At 38.2% G+C, this 18850-nt stretch overlaps 1 protein-coding gene across 4 annotated transcripts in view; it reads left to right on the top strand.

The window, feature by feature from the left end:
- Window positions 1–18850, top strand: part of prkcea (protein kinase C, epsilon a) — a 62959-nt gene that overhangs the window by 19088 nt on the left and 25021 nt on the right. For 3 of the 4 annotated variants that reach the window (XM_057357888.1, XM_057357887.1, XM_057357885.1), the window contains exons 3-7: window positions 16542–16707; window positions 17170–17204; window positions 17324–17412; window positions 18161–18290; window positions 18400–18542. In XM_057357888.1, coding sequence (XP_057213871.1) covers window positions 16542–16707; window positions 17170–17204; window positions 17324–17412; window positions 18161–18290; window positions 18400–18542 — 563 coding nt within the window. Of the gene's footprint in view, window positions 1–14101; window positions 14185–16541; window positions 16708–17169; window positions 17205–17323; window positions 17413–18160; window positions 18291–18399; window positions 18543–18850 lie in introns of those variants that run through there. The other variant, XM_057357889.1, reaches the window with a different exon arrangement.

Here is an 18850-nt window from a genome sequence, read left to right as displayed (position 1 = left end):
CATGTGTGTACTAAAGCATATGTTCAGAGAGCCCACTCACTGCCGAGACCTGAGGCTGATGCGGGGAGAACCTACTGCAGCTGAACTGAAATAATGATGCAGAACCAAAGAAGAAATGCGGGATTGAGAGATTCAGAATTAGCTCCATTTAAATTCACTCTAGGGTTATAACTGACTGACTGCACTTGTGATCATGACAGACCATTTTGGAAAAAATAATCTAATTACGAAAATCAATTCATTCAATTCAAATCCAGACAAGGTCATCTTTGGATATGTCACAAAATGTACTCTTGTCACTCCAGTCCACTTTTCCAGGAAATAGGCAGCTGTCATAATTCACTTGCACACGTGTGTGTCATCCTTGTTTACCTTTTTAAATAGTACTAAATGTGCTTTTTGGTGGTTTGATTACCATTTGTATTACTATAGTCTTCCTACAAATGCATGGTTAAACTGCGATTATTGTGGTAACACCATAGTAAATTGATGGTTCTTCTGGTTATACTTCAAATAAAGTATGGTTACCATACACTGTACAAAGTTCAACTTAAGGTTAAAAGCTGCATTCCCAAAATGCACCCAAAAATGACAATTCTGACATCTTTACTTAACCTCAGGTTGTTCCAAATCTGTTTAAATGGCACTTTTGACTACCATTGTGGTGTTCCTACTATGGTAGTCAACTGTAGTAACTGTTTGGTTACAAGCCTTCTTCCAAACATCTTTCTCTGTGTTCATCAGAGCAAAGAAATATATACAGATTTGGGTAGGCTAAATGATGACAAATTTTGTATTTTTGGATGAACTGTCCCTTTAAATTAAATTGGCTTTACAAGTCACTTGTATTAAAATGGTTAAACTGACTAATAAAGCCAAGTTGAAATTGGTTAAATGAGATTTTTGTGATTTTAGTCAGTTTAATATCATTTAAATTCAAATGACTTGTAAAGCCAATTTGATTTAACTTAATATATAAATGCTTTACTAAAGTTAAGTTGAAACAGGTGAATTGTTTTGCAGTGTAGTTATTATTTTCTAAGTTTATAATAACTACGTTTTTTTTATACACTATTCAAATTAACAAATAAGCTCTGATTACAGGCCTACAAATTTGTATGTTTATGCACAAAGACAGTTCCCACAGAAAGACACAAACAGACACTTATTACAACAGGCAAAAAAGGCACACACACACACTGGCCCAATATGTCTAAATAACAGTTGTGTTGCCGGGATGTGGTGTTAATCACAGGTCTCTGTTTGGAGGTGTCAGTAAACTGAGGATGTGCTTGGCTGGAGAGACCACTTAATTCCAGTATCTCTACGCAAACAGTCAGTTACTGCTAATGTGTGACTTGCTCCGTGCATAAATGAGAGTGCAGAATCCTTTTGCTCCTGAGTTCAGGAGGTTTGTATCCAGTGACCTCAGCCATCCTTGTTACGTACAAATGTGTATCCACACATTTATTGATTTCTGGTTGATATTTCGTATTGATCCAAAGCACTCTGCCTGTTTTGACCTGTCTGAGTAGGGTGATTTGACATGGGTATATGTATCCCAACAACACCCTGTGGCCGGTTGCATAAACAGCTTAGACTAGTCTTAGAAGTTAGTCATCTATTTTTTTTCTCCAAGACTGGTCATACCTTCTTTAAATCAGTTACATAAAAATTGGGCTAATTGAAAAACTAATTGCTAGTCAATTGCTAGTCTGTTTTAGAGGCTACGTTTATGCAACTGGGCCCTGATTTCAGAGGGGGAAAATAGTTTAGGCTACGGTGCAATATTGGAACAGAGTGCTAAAATGTCAATCCCTTAATTTATCGAATTGTGCACAATAGCTTTCGTAATTTTGTTAGCAAAATGTTAAAAGAATGTTAGCAACTGACATTTCTGGGACATCATTGACAACCATAGTAGGACAAATTTAAAAGGTAGTCAAAGGTGCCCCAGAACTGTGTGTTTTCCTAAATTCTTCAAAAGATCCCATTTTGTGATCAACAGAAATAAAAATACAATAATTCTTTCTACTATGGTAGTCAATGATGTCCCACAAATATCAGTTGCTAACATTTTTCCAAATATCTTTCTTTGTGTTCAACAGAACAAAAAAAATGTATACAGGTTTGGAACAACTTGAGGGTGATTAAATGATGACAAAATGTTCTTTTTTGGGTGGAGTATCGCTTTAAATGTGGCACAACTTACCCCACTCCCCTTTGTAATAAATGTTCTAAATATCAATAGATGTGCACACACTCGGTCCAATTCACCAAAGAAGCACTTACTGTATTGAACAATACTGGGTCTTGCATGACCTTTTAGGTCACAACCTTTGATCTTTGCTGTCACGGTGGCCACACCACCACTAGAAGGTGAGAGCAGTTTTTGGTACCAGGAGAGTGTTTTGTTGTTTCCAATCAATCACACACACCAGAGGCCAGAGAATCTCTCAAGATATGAAGGGCAGTTGTTGAGTTATTTTCAGTCGCACCTCAAGCTACGCAGACCAGAATAGCTCAAGCACTGCAGCTTGTATGTACAATTACTCATGTTCGTACCTGCCTGACCCCATGTCTCACCAGGCTGTTTTCTGAGTTAAGACCAATTCAAAGCCAGAACCTCTCGGTTCATAGACAGATGATAAGAGCGACTTCTCACTCGAGCTGCGCTGGTCACAGATGGTTCATTCAGATAAACTAAATATATTTCTGCCTCTTGCGCTGCCTCCGTATGTTTATACGCACATAAATCTTGATGTCGAGGAATAGGGACCAATAAAGCATCACGTCTCCCACCTGCTTTGCGTGCATTTGTCCCTTATGCCGTTATCAGCGCAGCCTTCTGACAGAAGGGTGACAGACGCTGGGAGTCTATCTTTACCCCCCTCTATTTATAGTGATCCTCTCATCAGCCAAATGTATTCAGACTTATGACTCATCGCATCATTCAGTACATTATGCCATATTAAAGGATCTAAATAACACGGGTTGAAAAGGGATAAAGAGTATGATGTGTGTGTGCATGAGTGGAGGTGTTTTTGTCGGGTGAAGCAGGTCAGTTGTGCAGGATCTGCTGTCTCAAAATAGCAGGTGAGCCTGAGCCATGGCTTAAGAGATAGAGATCTTGTAGGTAACCTATAACAGTGGTGACGTATCAAAGGTGTCTCTATTGTATAATTGTATGTAAAAAAAAATGTATACGTTGGCAGAAATCACAAATTTATCTGAATCAAATGATCTGAGAAAGAATGACATGCCAAATTTAAAGTAACTTAAAGTATGTAAATACTGATTTATAAAAACAAATGGCTTTTTATCATGTTTCATCTCATGTACTGTATATACTATGCCAGACCAATGGTGACCCTTAAAAAAGGTGAATGGTATGCAGATTTTGGTCGACCAACCCTGGCTCACATTATTTATATTCTTAAAGGGATAGTTGACATAAAAATGAAAATCTTTCATGATTTACTCACCTTCTGTCATTCCAAACCTGTATGACTTTATTGCTTCTGCAAAACACGAAAGAAGATATTTTGAAGCACGTTGGTATCCAAACAACATTGAACCCCATTGACTTCCATTGTATGGACACAAAACCACTGATACATTTCTCAAAATATTTTCTTTTGTGTTCCATCATAATCAAGTTGTGAAAGACATGAGGGTAAATAATTGATGACATAATTTTTGGCTGAACTGTCTCATAACAGATAAACCCACTACATTATGAAACATGCTCTACTTTAGCTGTGTATTATAAACACCGTAGTATAAAGTACCCATAGTAAAACTGTTTTAACCCAGTTTCTACTCCTCCGTGCTCTTATTGGCTACCACCATCACTTAAAGAGCAGGTTTCATGAATCTCATAAAATTACCGGCATCTCAGTGTGTAACGTAGCTTTCCTTCAATTTTGACGATCTGCAATGTTGTTATTCCAAAAAGTCCATGATAAATTAAGATATTGGCTTCCAAAGTAAGGAGTCGACTCCGAACCGCCCAAACAAATCGTTAGGCTTTCGAATCTTTTGAGTGTAACATCGATACGTCACAGTGTAATGCATAAGCACAATCCCCGCCTTCCCGTGAAACAGGAACACTCTGACCTGCCCACTAGCACTTCAGGTAGTATTGCGTATACAACATGTCGAGGGGACGCTGTGTTTTGTGTTGTGAACGCAAATGTACTTTGTTTTCGCTGCCAAAGGATGACGATGTGAAGGATCAGTGGTTACTTTTTTTTCCCCACGATATCACTGCAGTACAATTCCAACCTTGTGTAATGTGCTCGTCATTTTACCGACGACTGCTTCTCAAATTTTGGCGAGTTCAACGTGGGATTTGCCAGCCGCTAGACCCTTAAAGAATAAGTCAATACCAACTTTATTTGGACTAACAAGCGTCTCAGAACCACAAGGTGTAAGTATGATAAATACGTTATCTGTACATGTTAAATTGAGTGCTTACAATATACGTTAAAGTAATTGTGCTAATCCGTGTTTTATATTTAGTACAGCTGTAGGTTTCCAGGTAAACAACATATAATTTAACAGTGTTACAGTTTTAATAATCCAACTCTTACCTAATAATGTGGCGGTTATTGTAGACTGTTGTCGTTCTACATGTCGTAGTATTGTACAAACTGTATCCCTTTATCGTTTAGTCACGGTAGCACTTTGCTAACGTGTCTCACATTATGGTTTTGTCAAGTGTGCAAAGTTTAGCTTTGGTCACGATCCCCTTCAAAACAAAACGGTTTGCTTGTCATTATTTTAAAAACGGACTGCAGCACTATATCATTTTATTATGTAAAGGTGTGTGCATTATCTTTGGAAGCTCTCGCTAACTTGCTCAGTTACTCCTCGCTGTATAATCAAAGTAATGATCAACTTTTGGATAGAGCCGTTGTTGTTCTCCCACAGCTATGACGAAAAAAGATCAACAGAAAACAATAGTCTGAATGGTTTATGAAGATAAGTTTATGAAGATAAAAACTTGTGATATGGTAATACTGATGCCATTTTTACACACAGCGTCTTTGTTTACAAAAACCTTCCTGAGATAAGAACTGTGGTAATGGGCGTTTCGTTTCTGACACGCAGTGTATGAAGAAAGACCAATCACAACTGATTGGGCCAGTTGGCCAATCGGAGCACACTAGACTCGCGGTAGGGAGGAGCTTAGAGAAGCGGAAAATTTGAACAGCTTCGGAGGAATCGTTTAGGGATCTTTGAGAAATGGATAGATACTAAGTGCTTATTTTAAGAAAATAGTACCGTTTTTTACCTTTGATGCATTTGAACATGTTGTTGGGGACTCTAATACAACATTAGGACACTTACAAAAACCTTGAAACCTGCTCTTTAAACTTCTAAAAGGGTTCATGTGCTTAGTGAGTTTCAGACTCTCGTCATTTACCATGCAAATGTATGCAGGGCTGAAAGGAGAGGTGGTATCGGCTATTTTTAGATTTTATATTTCTCTTTCGCTCTCTCTTTTATGCGTAATGAGTTCATGAATTGTCGACTGCAGTGCACTTAATCTCCTCTATCGATTAGATTTTTTTCCAAGGTTTCACCTTATCTCCTCACCTCACCATCTCCTGTCTCTTTCTTGACATCCATCTTTCTGCATGTAAAAAAAGAGGATCTTCTGTATTCGTTACGTAGTTGTTCAACGGAGCGGCTTAGGCACTGAGATGGTTTAGATTGCAAGGGTTGTCATGGAAACGAGCCTGTGAGCTCACACTTTTCGATGGATAGAGTGGGTGAGAGGTCTAAGAGCAAAAGAGAAAGAGAGATAGACGGGGAGATTGGGTGAAAGAGTGAACAAGGTCAAAGCCGAAACAATGACACTGCTATTGTGAAGCATATTCAGATTTGTTAGAGCTGCAGCCTTGCCAAAGATGTTTGTAATTCAAATCCAGCTGTAAAACACACACATAAACACTATGCGTATTGTATTATGTTGTATAAAATCTATTCTCTCAATACAGGGCCTTGATTTATTTGTGGTCTCAGTACATCTCTTTTCATGCAAAGAGCCTTAACAGAATAATCTGTGCTCATTTTGTAATTTACAAAGAGAGAGAGAGTCATGTGACAGATGGCTAGTTAGATAACATCTCAGATCTCGACACCACTGCAGTTCAGTAACATGACTGTGATATCACCTGCCAAGCCTGCCAGAAAGAGACATCAGTGCCTAACAACACCCGTGTGACTCAGCTTCATTACTGAAGGAATCCTTTCTTTCTTTCTTTCTTTCTTTCTTTCTTTCTTTCTTTCTTTCTTTCTTTCTTTCTTTCTTTCTTTCAAACTGGGGGGCCTCCAGGAGGTTGTAAGGGGTTACAAGAAAATTTCAGAGAAAAAAGTCAAAGCAAAAAGTTTACTGAACATTTATTATTGTTTCATTTCTAATTGTTAATCTCTTCTTTTGCTACATGCCTAGTTTTTCTTATATTTGTATTTTTCTAGTGGTTATTGAAGGGTTATCAGTTAAGTTATCAGTGTAGCCAACTATTTAAAGGCAGGATGGGTGATCCTGTCCAGAATTTTTTTTTGTCATTTTTATATTTTTATATTTATATATCATCTGTGAAAGGTGTATGACCAAAAAACGTTCGCCCAATCAAGCTATGACTGGTCATGTGTACATTTTCAGCCAACCTTGCTTACCACTGCGCACCCTGTTCACGCAGACAGCATATGTCATCAGTGCGCTCACATCCGCTGTGTCAATGTAGGGAGAATGGTGGACAATCAGCAACAATCAAACTTTTTTTTTTAAAAGCAGTGACGAAAAAACGTCTGGATCATGAAAGAGGAAAAACTCAAATTAACATCGGTTCAGCTTTTACACGATGGAGACATCTCTGGCAGGCAAATGGTCTGAAAGAAGATACCATGGTTGCTCTCTTTCTTTTGGACAGGTATGTACATGCTTCGAGAAGAATTTAATAGATTTAGTTTGTAATTCGTTACGTGGATTTACAAAATACATTCGTGTGTTTGGGGGAGGCGTGGTTTTGGACGGTGAATCGCATAGAGGGTGGGATTATAATTTCAGTGCTAGCAGGCTAAAGTTAGCACCTTTCCAAATCAACCACCCCACCTTTAAGATCGGAACCAATATATTTAATGTCTCATTTACAATCCAACAAGTTTTAATTGTTTCTTTATACATAAAATTTTATATAGGTATTTTAAGAAGGGGGTCCCTCAAAAAAGGTTCATCATATTTGGGGAGTCCTTGGCATCAAAGTTTGAAAACCCCTGGTCATAGCCGTATGATCATATGATAGATTTCGAGACAATATGATCGATTTTTGTACAAAAAACAAATTTAAGTTGCTTCCTAAACATTGATTTCAACCTTTGACATGGTCAGTTTTAAAGAAATCAAGATTATATTTTCACAGAATGTTCTTTACATTATGTAGAATTCTTTTATGTAGAAAACACACAGCCATTTTCTCACGCAGAGTCGTACCCACCATTTTTTTTCTGTGGAGTTTTGCCCATGCAGATTCCATGACCTACTGTTGGATTTAATTTTCCAGTAAACAACAGTAGCGAGCTGTGCTTTCCTCCCTCACTGCACCAAATGTGTCGTCTGCTCTGACTAAAGCATTGTCGAGTCTGGTCTAACTTCCTTTTTGCATGTTACTCAGTAGCATAAATAGTTTGATATCAAACGCGGTGTCTCGTTTGCAGCTCCGTCAGTTGGCAAATGCGAGACCCGAGATTGTGACATTGGCTGTTCCTGCCAACCATCGCAGCCATGTACCAGACCCTCTGACAGATGATGGCTATCCATGCCAAGCTGAAGGTTGCGTGGCTCATCTACAACTAGATGATCATTCTGAAGTTAAGGGCAGGACTGTCATTGATATATATAAGCCGAATTCCAGTCTCTTTCTCTCTGTCTGATTGATGCCATTTTAATTGGTCCCATGCTGTGCTCTGGCTGGATTGGAGAGTGCTTGTGGGTGGCGTGTCTGGGGCTGAAGTGGCATCGGCGTGGGCAGTGGCTGCCCTGAGCTTCTCATGGCTGTCTGACCGTGGGCGAAGTACAAACTCTCATCGGCTCAGCCGTCCGCAAGCCAGAAGGGCGAACTAGGGGTGAAATATAGACAAACAAAAAGAGAACAAAGGGAGGTGCGGAATGATGAGAACGGTGACGGTTGAAAGAAGAGATCGGGGTTTGATGGAGTACACATGTCGTCGTTCATGATCACCATGGACACTGTCAGTAGAGCACATGTAAGTCAGATGTCATGCATTCTCACCTGGTGCGTGACGTCAGACTCTGATCTAAAGGTCTTGGCTATGAGACTTGTGATTAATGTTAATGGTCAGAAGAACAGCTTTATTTACATGTATTAATTTAGCAAATGCTCTTAGCCAAAGAAGAAAAGGCCTGAGTTAGAGTGACTGCTCATTTAATTTAATGGAAACAATGAGGCCATGAAATACAGTATATTTAATATGTAAATAATATCTCATAGTCACAGGTTTCATCAAATCTTCACAACCCATGTTTTTCTTTCCATTTGTGGATGGATGTGTTAACTGTTTCTAAATCTTAGAATACTTACATACTTTATCTTAGAATACTTACATACTTTGTACATAACAAGCTAACAGTGTAAAACTCAAATACTGCAAGTATAAATGTATGTTGCACACATACATGTTAAGTAAAGTAAGCTATTTCTAGTCATAGTTCATTCAAGACAAAACTATTTCAAATTTTTTTGTATGAGCTAAAGGTGTATAAATGTGTTGCATATTGCGACAAAAAAATCTGTGTATAATAAGTGTATCTTAGAGCAGTAGTTCTCAAACTGGGGGCCCCCGAGATGGATCCAGGGGGCCACAGATTTTGTGGCATTTTATGAAATATAGAAATTGATCATATATTTTATGCAATCAAACATCAGAAAAATAAGACCACCAGACAAAAGAATTGATGTTTCTGCATTGTATAACCGAATATGTTTTTGTTTAAATAAAAATGTTAAATTTAAGATTATAAGTCTTTATTTGGGGGACTGCAAAGCTATGCACTCTACACAAAGGGGGCCTTACAACGAAAAAGTTTGAGAACCACTGTCTTAGAGTTATGGCGGTTGTTTTATGATATGACTTAACCAAAAGGTTTAATCCTATTGGTTAAGTTAATGTTAAAGGTATAGTTAGAAGTATACATAGTTAGTGTTTATAGAAAATTCTGTCATCATTTACTCACCCTTTTGTCATTTCAAACATGTTTGACTTTCTTTCTTCTGAAGAACACAAAAGAGGATATTTTGAAAAATGTTGGTAATCAGCATTGAATGCGGTCTCCATCATTTGAACATCACTCTTCATTTCTATCAAATCTAATAGGAAATCTACTCTAACTTTGCCTATTTAGAGAATACAGAGGGTATGGAGTTGATTGCTGTCATATCTGTGCCTATATGTGGTCCTCGTGTGTTGTGGTGGGAAATTGTTAAGCTCTGCATTTTAAGCAGATGGATAATGAATTATGTAAGCACATCTATCCCACTAATGGCGCTTTAAGCTGTTTCGCCTTTCTCCTAAGCAGCTACCCATTCAACAGAACACTATCAGACAAAGCACACACGTCGCCCCAGGAGCTCCCTGACATGAGACAGACAGCAGACACACAGAGATATTCACACACTTGCTGTGTTTCCCTCAGGAGCTTCACATAGGTAATTGTACCTAACCTAGTACCTCTATGTGGGCTGTGTGCCACCCTACGGGGAAATCTCAGTCGTCATAACACCTCTGCAGAAGCTCTCTCTTTACAGACAGCATTAAAATAATGCAACCCACACATACTGTACAGTACACTGCTACATAGAAAGACAAGAAGCGGAGGTGGAGTTGGATGATAAGTTTATTAGAACAAAACAAGAGGGGGAAAGTTGGTAGAAAGTTGGTAGACTCTCTCCTCTTGTCTGAACGGTGGATTGGCACATGAGGAGAGCAGAATGAAATGGAGAGATTATACGTGTTGATTGTGCAATCTGTGCCTCCATAATACTTAACTGTGTTGGGTAAATATATAATCGCGTTCCTAGCAACAGCAAGGTCATGGGTTTGAGTCCAAGGGAATGTACATACCTGGTGTCTTGGCATGTTTATTCAAATATACAGTATTAAAGTTTAAATGTAATAAAAACTTTATGCATGTTTCATAGTTGGGAGTGTAAAAAACTAAAGTTTAAGAATCGGGTATGAACAGGTATTAAAAACTGATCTAATTATAGTCATGCTTCATTTTAGCTTTTTTGCTTTTCTATGCATTTCTTTGTAAAGGGAATAAAACTCATATTCCATGATATGCAGTAGGTTCCTTTTTTCCCCAAATAATTTTGTCCAGTAAATAAAATAAGTATAATAAGTTTAGTGTTTGGTCCATTTTGTACCGTACAACTCATATTTTGATTGTTTAATCTAATCTGAGAGGGCATTTGTAGCAAAAATGTACTGATATGCCCCCATTCCCACTGGCCACAGTACCTTGAATGCACTTTAAAGGTCCAATGTGTAATTTTTTTGAAGGATCTATTGACAGAAATGCAATATAATATGCATAATAATGTTGTCTTCAGGGGTGTACAAGACCTTACATAATGAAGTTTTTATTACCTTAGAATGAGCTATTTCTATCCACATACACAGCGGGTCCCCTTGCATGGAATTCGCCATGTTGTTTCTAGGGCTGCAACTAACGATTATTTTAATTGTCGACTAATCTAATGATTATTATTTTTTATTAATATAATAAAGATTTTTTGGATTACTTTATTAATCCTTTGGCAAACTTTGCAAATAAACAATGATCTCTAGTATTTTCTTACATTATAAAGCATATCATACTTTTTACTCCACTACATCTTATAAATAAATATTGTTGTTTTAACATTTTAATCTGTGTTTACATTAAAATCATTATCTTCTTTTAATTAAGTAGTTTTAATTTTAAAAGTAAAAAAGACAGATTTTTTATGTACTTAAGTACTGTATTAAAGGTTAAAAAAAATAAAAAAATAAACTTGGCTCTGTATACTGTGGTAGGCTATATGAGACCAGTTTTTTTATTGCTCTTATGCTTTTTGTTGTCCTTATGTTGTTCCAATTGCTTCCATTGTTTCCCTCATCCGTAGGTCGCTTTGGATAAAAGCGTCTGCTAAATGACTAAATGTAAAAACATTTTAAAATGTGTTTATGAAATACTAGAGCAAATATATGCTCTGTATTTTTTTCCTCCAAGTAATATCCGACTCTATTTTCAGTCTCATAATGTAATTGTGTAAAAGTAAAAATACTACTATCTGTCTCTGTTTATTGTACAAAACTATCACAGAATAAAAGACTCTAATGCAGAGTGGCGTTAAAGCGAGCCCGTGCACCCTGAACTCAGAATGATGCTCTTAATGCATTCGCTTCGTTATTTACAGTTATGCGCATCCCGGACGCACAATGATGCGCTTAAAGCACCTACTCCTTCTGAAGTCCCGGGGATCATTTTGCTCCCCAAAGTAAATAATAGTTAGAACACAACGAGGACTTCTATGACTTCTGGTTGTAGTGACATGTTGTGGGATGGGAAGTGTTATTGTAGCCTGATGGGAAGTTCGAGTCATTTTTACGATTCGGATGTTTGAATCTCGTTCAGCAAAATGAACGAATCTTTTTTCGAGTCATTTCGTTCATCTGAGCAGAGTTAAATTAATGTTGCATGTTAATAGCCAAATTACCCCATAACGTTTATTTATGCTAGTTTTGATCAGATATATAATAAGAAATAACTTATATTGTAGTTAGGGACAAGTTATGAGAAACAGTTATTTAATTATTTCCTGACAGCATTTCTGTAAAGTTATGCATTTATAATTCATTAACAATTTTGGGTCACTCAGGTATGCAATAAACAGTTAAAGACTCGGACTCGAAGACTCCGGTACAGGCTGCAGGTTTGCCTGCGGAGCTACTCATTTGACAAAAGAACGAAAAGGGCTCGGACCCGATGACTCGAGAGACGAACTAATCATGTCTCTTTCTGGTATAAGGACTCGGACCCGATGACTCGAGAGACGAACTAATCATTTCTCTTTCCGGTATAAGGACTCGGACCCGATGACTCGAGAGACGAACTAATCATTTCTCTTTCTGGTATAAGGACTCGGACCCGATGACTCGAGAGACGAACTAATCATTTCTCTTTCCGGTATAAGGACTCGGACCCGATGACTCGAGAGACGAACTAATCATTTCTCTTTCCGGTATAAGGACTCGGACCCGATGACTCGAGAGACGAACTAATCATTTCTCTTTCCGGTATAAGGACTCGGACCCGATGACTCGAGAGACGAACTAATCATTTCTCTTTCCGGTATAAGGACTCGGACCCGATGACTCGAGAGACGAACTAATCATTTCTCTTTCCGGTATAAAAGAACGAAAGGACTCGGACTCGATGACTCGAGAGACGAACTTCATTACTGTTTCTGGTACAATGTTGCACATGCGCGGTCAACACAAAAACAACGAATCACTCGCTGAGACACTCGTTACTCCCGAGTCATTTGAAAGATTCGTTCAAAAAGAACGAATTGTTCATGAACGACCCATCACTAGTTGATTGTCGAGTGCCAGACATTGTTGTCAACTTGGCGACTTTGCCGCTAGATTTAGCGACTTTTCAAAACCCCTTTAGCGACTTATTTTTCAAAAAGCGACTAAGCCTTGGCGACTTAGCTAAACATTCTGCTTCACTTCTACTGCCCTGCGAGAGCGAGTTTTTGCCTCGGCAGGAAGAAGCAGCACATTCAGTTCAGACCACCCTGAAGCGTGAATGAGATAGGCATGTACAAACAGCGTTTCCAAGAACTAATCACTTATTGACATTGTTTTAGCATATATGATTTAAAATGTGAAAACTGTATGGACGCATAAACATGAGCACAGACGGATTTTAGCTTCTCAACGAAAGTGACTGCTGGTGTGTAGTTTTAAGTGGTCGAGTTCAATGCCAACAGAAACAGAAAAATAAGTAATTAAGAACCTATTTATTGTGCATTTGGGTGTATTGTTTAATATAATACTGTATACGACAGCTCAGAGAGTAGAGATATGAAGCAGACCTGAAGCGCTTAGCTTGCCTGATACTACGTGATGACGTCACTGGTATGCAAATTAGCACGTGACGTCATCTGGCGACTTTTCGGGCAGGCTTTAGCTACTTTCCATTGAAAATAGTTGGCAACATGGTGCCAGATAAACACAGTGACAGCGATGGAGAGAAAAAGGTTAAAGCCGTCAGGTGCCCAATTTAGGAAAAAAAGAAAAGAAGAAGAGGAAAAAAGAGCAAAAGATAAAGGTATGCAACTACGTTCTCTCTGTATGATGGTAACAATATCCATGTCATCAATGAAGGGCTAATGTTAATTGGTGGTATAACGTTGACTCTTATACGTTTGTTAGCCTTCTTGCTATGATGCTTGCTAAAGTTCACTAAAGTTGATCAAGTCGTACCTGAGGTCAACCGTGTCTCAGGAACGGCTCACTGGCCTTGCTATCATCAGTATCAATCACTCAATAGGGGAGCTGATTTCGCATGATGACATTATTGATGATTTTGCATCAAGGAAGGCCAGAAAGGTCAGGTTTTAGTTTTAGTTTGTGTTTTCTGTTCTTAGTGCAATAGTGTAATAATTAGATTTGCTTTAGTGTGTTTTGTGCTATTTAGAATATTTATTCTTTTTTTTATTTGTATATTATTCTTAATATTTTTATATTATTGTTGTTCTCTGCTTGTTACATCATGATTGTACATATTTTGCCACTTTTATGTTTATAGAGTATATTTATTTAAGTTCTGATAACATACTGTTTTGTGCAGAATTGTGTTTTTCAAATGTTCTGTTGAAGGATTTGTTCAATTGAGAAATATAAGCTTGTCTTACACTTATATTGTTATAGTAAAACATGGCTGTTTGTGCAAAATTTTGTGTTTTTTTTTTCTCGGATGGGTGGGTGGGGGGGCACCCATAGGGGATCTCGCCCGGAGAGTAATTCAATGTAGAACCGCCACTGCCGTCACCGTACACACGCATGCTGACTGGAGATTGACAGACAGCACCAGCGGAGGTCAGAGTTTCTTAATTATGCTATATTGGTTTATTCCTCGCATAAAGCTATCTAATGACATAAAAAGTGTGGTTTCATGATAGTTAGTCCTTTTTGAAGCCTAAGAGTAATTTAAGCAGGGTCACAATCTGCAAAGGTTCACATACACTAACTTACACTAGTACAATAGCTTTAATGTAAATCATTAATGTAAAGCGTAGTGTTAAAATAAAGTAATTTATTATGAAAGTCTACATCTACGTGCCCCTCTCCGTCTGTTTGTGATTGCGTGTCCATGCTGATCGCATTCCAGGGGTAACGTTAGGGGGAATTCCTACGTCCATTCACTAACTTACTGCGTCTGAGCGATCAAGGAAAACCAAATTTATGTCAAACCTTCCTTGTACTAAACACTTGCTGCTGTCAAAAGAACGAGCTCTTGGTCCGCGGATAAAGTGAATAATATCACATTAAGCGTTTTCTCCCCCATAGAAGTCCATTACAAGGAAACAGCTTAACGTGGCGTAACGTACCTAAACAGCGATCAAGGAAAACCAAATTTATGTCAAACCTTCCTTGTACTAAACACTTGCTGCTGTCAAAAGAACGAGCTCTTCTTCCGCGGATAAACGGCAACGTCAATTAGCCTACTGACGCAATAGGCCCTTTTCACAATGACGTCACTTAACTTCCGCCTTTTCGCGCAAAGCAGTGTATCATAACATCCGTCTTGCAACAAGCAAGAAGAAGAACTTCCGCTTTGCCGTCGCGCTGGAATTTAACAACAGTGGAAAAAAACTGACAGAACACGTATTCAAGTACTTATCCTAGCACCTTCGCTAACACAAAAAGAAAACAAAACACTTACCTTCATAATCAAACAGGTACTGTTCAACGAAGAATTTTTATCCTTTCTCTAGCTTTCATCTTGTCGTAGGCGAAAATTTGTCTGCAAGACGTTGTACATCATCTAGCCGAATTGGTGGCAGATGTGCAAGGGACTTGGTAAACTCCATTCTGAGGCGCTAGCGGTTAAGCTGTTTTCTCTTATAATGGACTTCTATGGTGAGAATGCTTAACGTGATATTATTCACTTTATCTGCGGAAGAAGAGCTCGTTCTTTTCACAGCAGCAAGTGTTTAGTACAAGGAAGGTTTGACAGAAACTTGGTTTTCCTTGATCGCTGTTTAGGTACGTTAAGCTACGTTAAGCATTTTTCACGTTAAGCTTTTTAGAATGTCCCAAACTGCTATTACAGCAGATAAACGTAAATAATACGTTGACGCATTTCACTCACATTTTAGTAGTCGACGTAATCGACGACGTCGACGTGTCGTTGCAGCCCTAGTTGTTTCTACAGTAGCCCTAAACAGACAAACTGCTCTACAGAGCGTGTTTCATAAATACGTTATCTTAGTCCTGTGTCAGCCACTGTAGTACTTCGAAAGGGAGGTGAGAGGGGTGTAGTGAGCCATTGGTTGCACATGATGCCAACAATGCCAGCATGAACTTGAGAAGTTTTACAACATAAAATAAGAGTGCATTGCAGGTTAGTTTTTAAGTTTGATCAATAGGTTGGTTGCATAATGATATATTTTAAAGAGAAAACTTAACATGTTTGAAAAAACTCACTATTACAATAAAAGAAAAACTGCAATCCAAAAACTACACTTTTTTTGTGTGTTTAAAACTTTCTGTCTATGCACTTGGCAAAAGAGGATGACTTTGCTGGCAGCCGCTAATCTAGAGTCAGATTTTACCTTCTCAGTCTTTATTAGTAAGGTTTCTAATTTGTTATTATGAGGCTGATCTTACATAATACTTACATAATACAGGTTCATCCTGCTATGTTATGCATATGTTATGCCCTTGGTCAGGAGAGTCCAAGCACACACACACCCACATTATGGGAACTGCCACAACACAGCGATATGAATTTCATTTCACAGTTCTTGTCTGATGAAAGAACACAGTCTCTCCCTCAAAGTCATCACCTGACTCCTGGAATGCATAGAGCTGCAGTGGTCACATGGAGGGTCAGGTGGTCCCTGGCCGCCAAATCCTCTCATGAGCAATGCACATATATACACAATTACTGCAGCCCTCAAAGGGGAAGAGTGCATGAGATCAATGATGTTTTTGTTCATGTTCTCTGCTGGTTGAGTTTGATTTTAGATCGTGAGGATGTTTGAGGACCTCTTTTTGGCACCAAGTGTCCTAAAAGATTATGTGTGAGACGAAAGATAGGTGGACCTCTGTATATGTATGTGTCACCATTCATGTTTGATGGAGAAGGTTTTTTTAAGCATCAGGTGATGGTAAAGGCCTACATTAAACACATGTTAGACCCATCTAACATCTGGAATTTTACATCACAGCTGCATCATCCAATGAAAATGAGGAGAGGGTGTTCCGTGAGCGGATGCGGCCGCGAAAACGGCAGGGGGCGGTCCGGAGGCGTGTCCATCAGGTTAACGGACACAAGTTCATGGCCACTTACCTGCGACAGCCCACCTACTGCTCCCATTGCAGAGATTTTATCTGGTAAGATGCTGTAACCCTTCACACACCTTGCCTGTAGTCCTCCACAATAGCTGCTTCTATACTATACAGGGCAACATTTATTATAAGAGCCCTTAACAAATAAAAGTCTTTGTTTATGTAATTTAAAATCATTAAACTCATATAAATGTTAATCACATCCATCCAAGTGTTTTGTGATCAAGTTGTTAAAAGCAAATTTGAACCTCTGTCCTCTCAGGCAGTATGTAGGGCTTAGTGATGCGTTCACAGATCAGACAAATGTTTTCTGTTTATTATTTGGTCTATGAACAGTTAGTTTCTCTAAGAACTCCTGTTAACTCTAGTTTTTGCATGCCTGGTGTTGTCTTCAATGGGTCATGTAGAATTTATTGTAGCAAACTGCCCCCTCTGTCGGTCATAGACAGAATTGCATATGTAAAGCGAAAACTTATCTAACACATTTGTTTTACTGTGGTTCTGCAGGGGTGTGTTGGGAAAACAGGGTTACCAGTGTCAGGGTGAGTGGACTCAATAACAAAAATAAAATAATACCATTTTATCCAATGATTTTTTTCAAATGCATTTTTCCTGCATTGAACTTTTTTTATACTGTTTTCATGTTCTCCAATTCTCTCAGTTTGTACCTGTGTGGTCCATAAAAGATGCCACGAACTCATCATAACAAAATGTGCTGGCTTGAAGAAACAGGAAGACACTCCGGAAGAGGTCTGTTTCTGTACCAATACTTACTCACAAAAGCACATACTACTTCTTGATTTTTTTCTGCAATATGCAGCATGTAAACTCTGCATTAAAAAGATTTTTATTTTGTAAAAAATGTTTTGTTGTTTATTATTATGTGAATGACTATGGATGCCCACCACATATATACCACCGCAAATATAAAATATGCAGCACACTAGAAGCAGTACTATTTTAAATGCAATTGATCCAACCGTCTATAAATTGTTTGTGAAATGTATCAAATTTAATATTAAGTATATTTTTTTCTATTTTCTTTTTTGATTCTCTGACATCTTTTTCATGACATTGTGACACAAATTTGCAATAAATTACCACAGAATTAAACGTAACACAGTTTAAACAGATCAAGTGATAAACATGGTACGATCTGAGTGTTAACGTGATAGTTCACCCAGAAGTTAAAATATTGTCATCATTTACTCAACCTTTAGTCATTTCAAAAGAAAGTCATACAAGTTCGAAATTGCAGGAGGGTGAGTAAATGATGACATAATTGTCATTTATGGGTGAACTATTACTATAAAAGTCAAGTTTTATAGCATCAAATCAAACAGCTTGTATAGTGTAGACTGTGCCCTATGTATGCAGTCTTGTATTCCTCACCGAAAATAACCTGTGTACCTAAACGACTGAAACTCCACATGATTTTCTCAACCATGCTCAGTTGAATTGTGGGTATTGTAGTTTAAATAATGTTTTGTTGTGACAGGTCGGCTCCCAGCGTTTCAGTGTAAACATTCCACACATGTTCAGCATTCACAATTACAAAGTCCCCACCTTCTGCGACCACTGCGGATCTTTACTTTGGGGACTGATGCGGCAGGGACTGCAATGCAAAGGTAAGCGAACTTCTGCCGACTAGCGAAGATTTTTTTTAGTCAATGACCTATTTTTATGTACAGTACACTGTAATATTCTATAGCCACTTACTATCTGGTTTGTTTTCAGCCTGTAAAATGAATGTCCATCGGCGTTGTGAAAGTAATGTAGCTCCTAGCTGTGGCGTTGATGCCAGAAAAATTGCCAAAGTGCTGTCTGATCTCGGGGTGACGCCAGACAAGATCTCCAGCAGTACCCAGCGCAGGAAAAAGGTGAGTGGTGTTAAAGATCTTGTGAGCCTGGCCAGGTTGATCATGGGTTGATGGAAGAATTTGTGATATAAGTGAGTTGTATAGTAGATTACAAATGTTGTTGAAAGGATTGTATGATTTTTTTAATAAGAGATCTATGAAGAGATCATTGTTCTATGAAAGCATACTGTAACTTTAGTTTGCTGTTTATGTGGAAATCGTAATAGTCTTTTTATTAAATAAAAAGTCGTTTTTGGCTGCAAAAAATATTACTTGAAAAGTTAAAACTGTAATAAAAACGACCTAATAAGTAATGCAATACAGTGAGA

This window comes from Triplophysa rosa, linkage group LG18 (genome assembly GCF_024868665.1).
Source record: "Triplophysa rosa linkage group LG18, Trosa_1v2, whole genome shotgun sequence".
Lineage (NCBI taxonomy): Eukaryota > Metazoa > Chordata > Actinopteri > Cypriniformes > Nemacheilidae > Triplophysa > Triplophysa rosa.
This window is presented reverse-complemented; position numbering and strand designations above follow the sequence as displayed.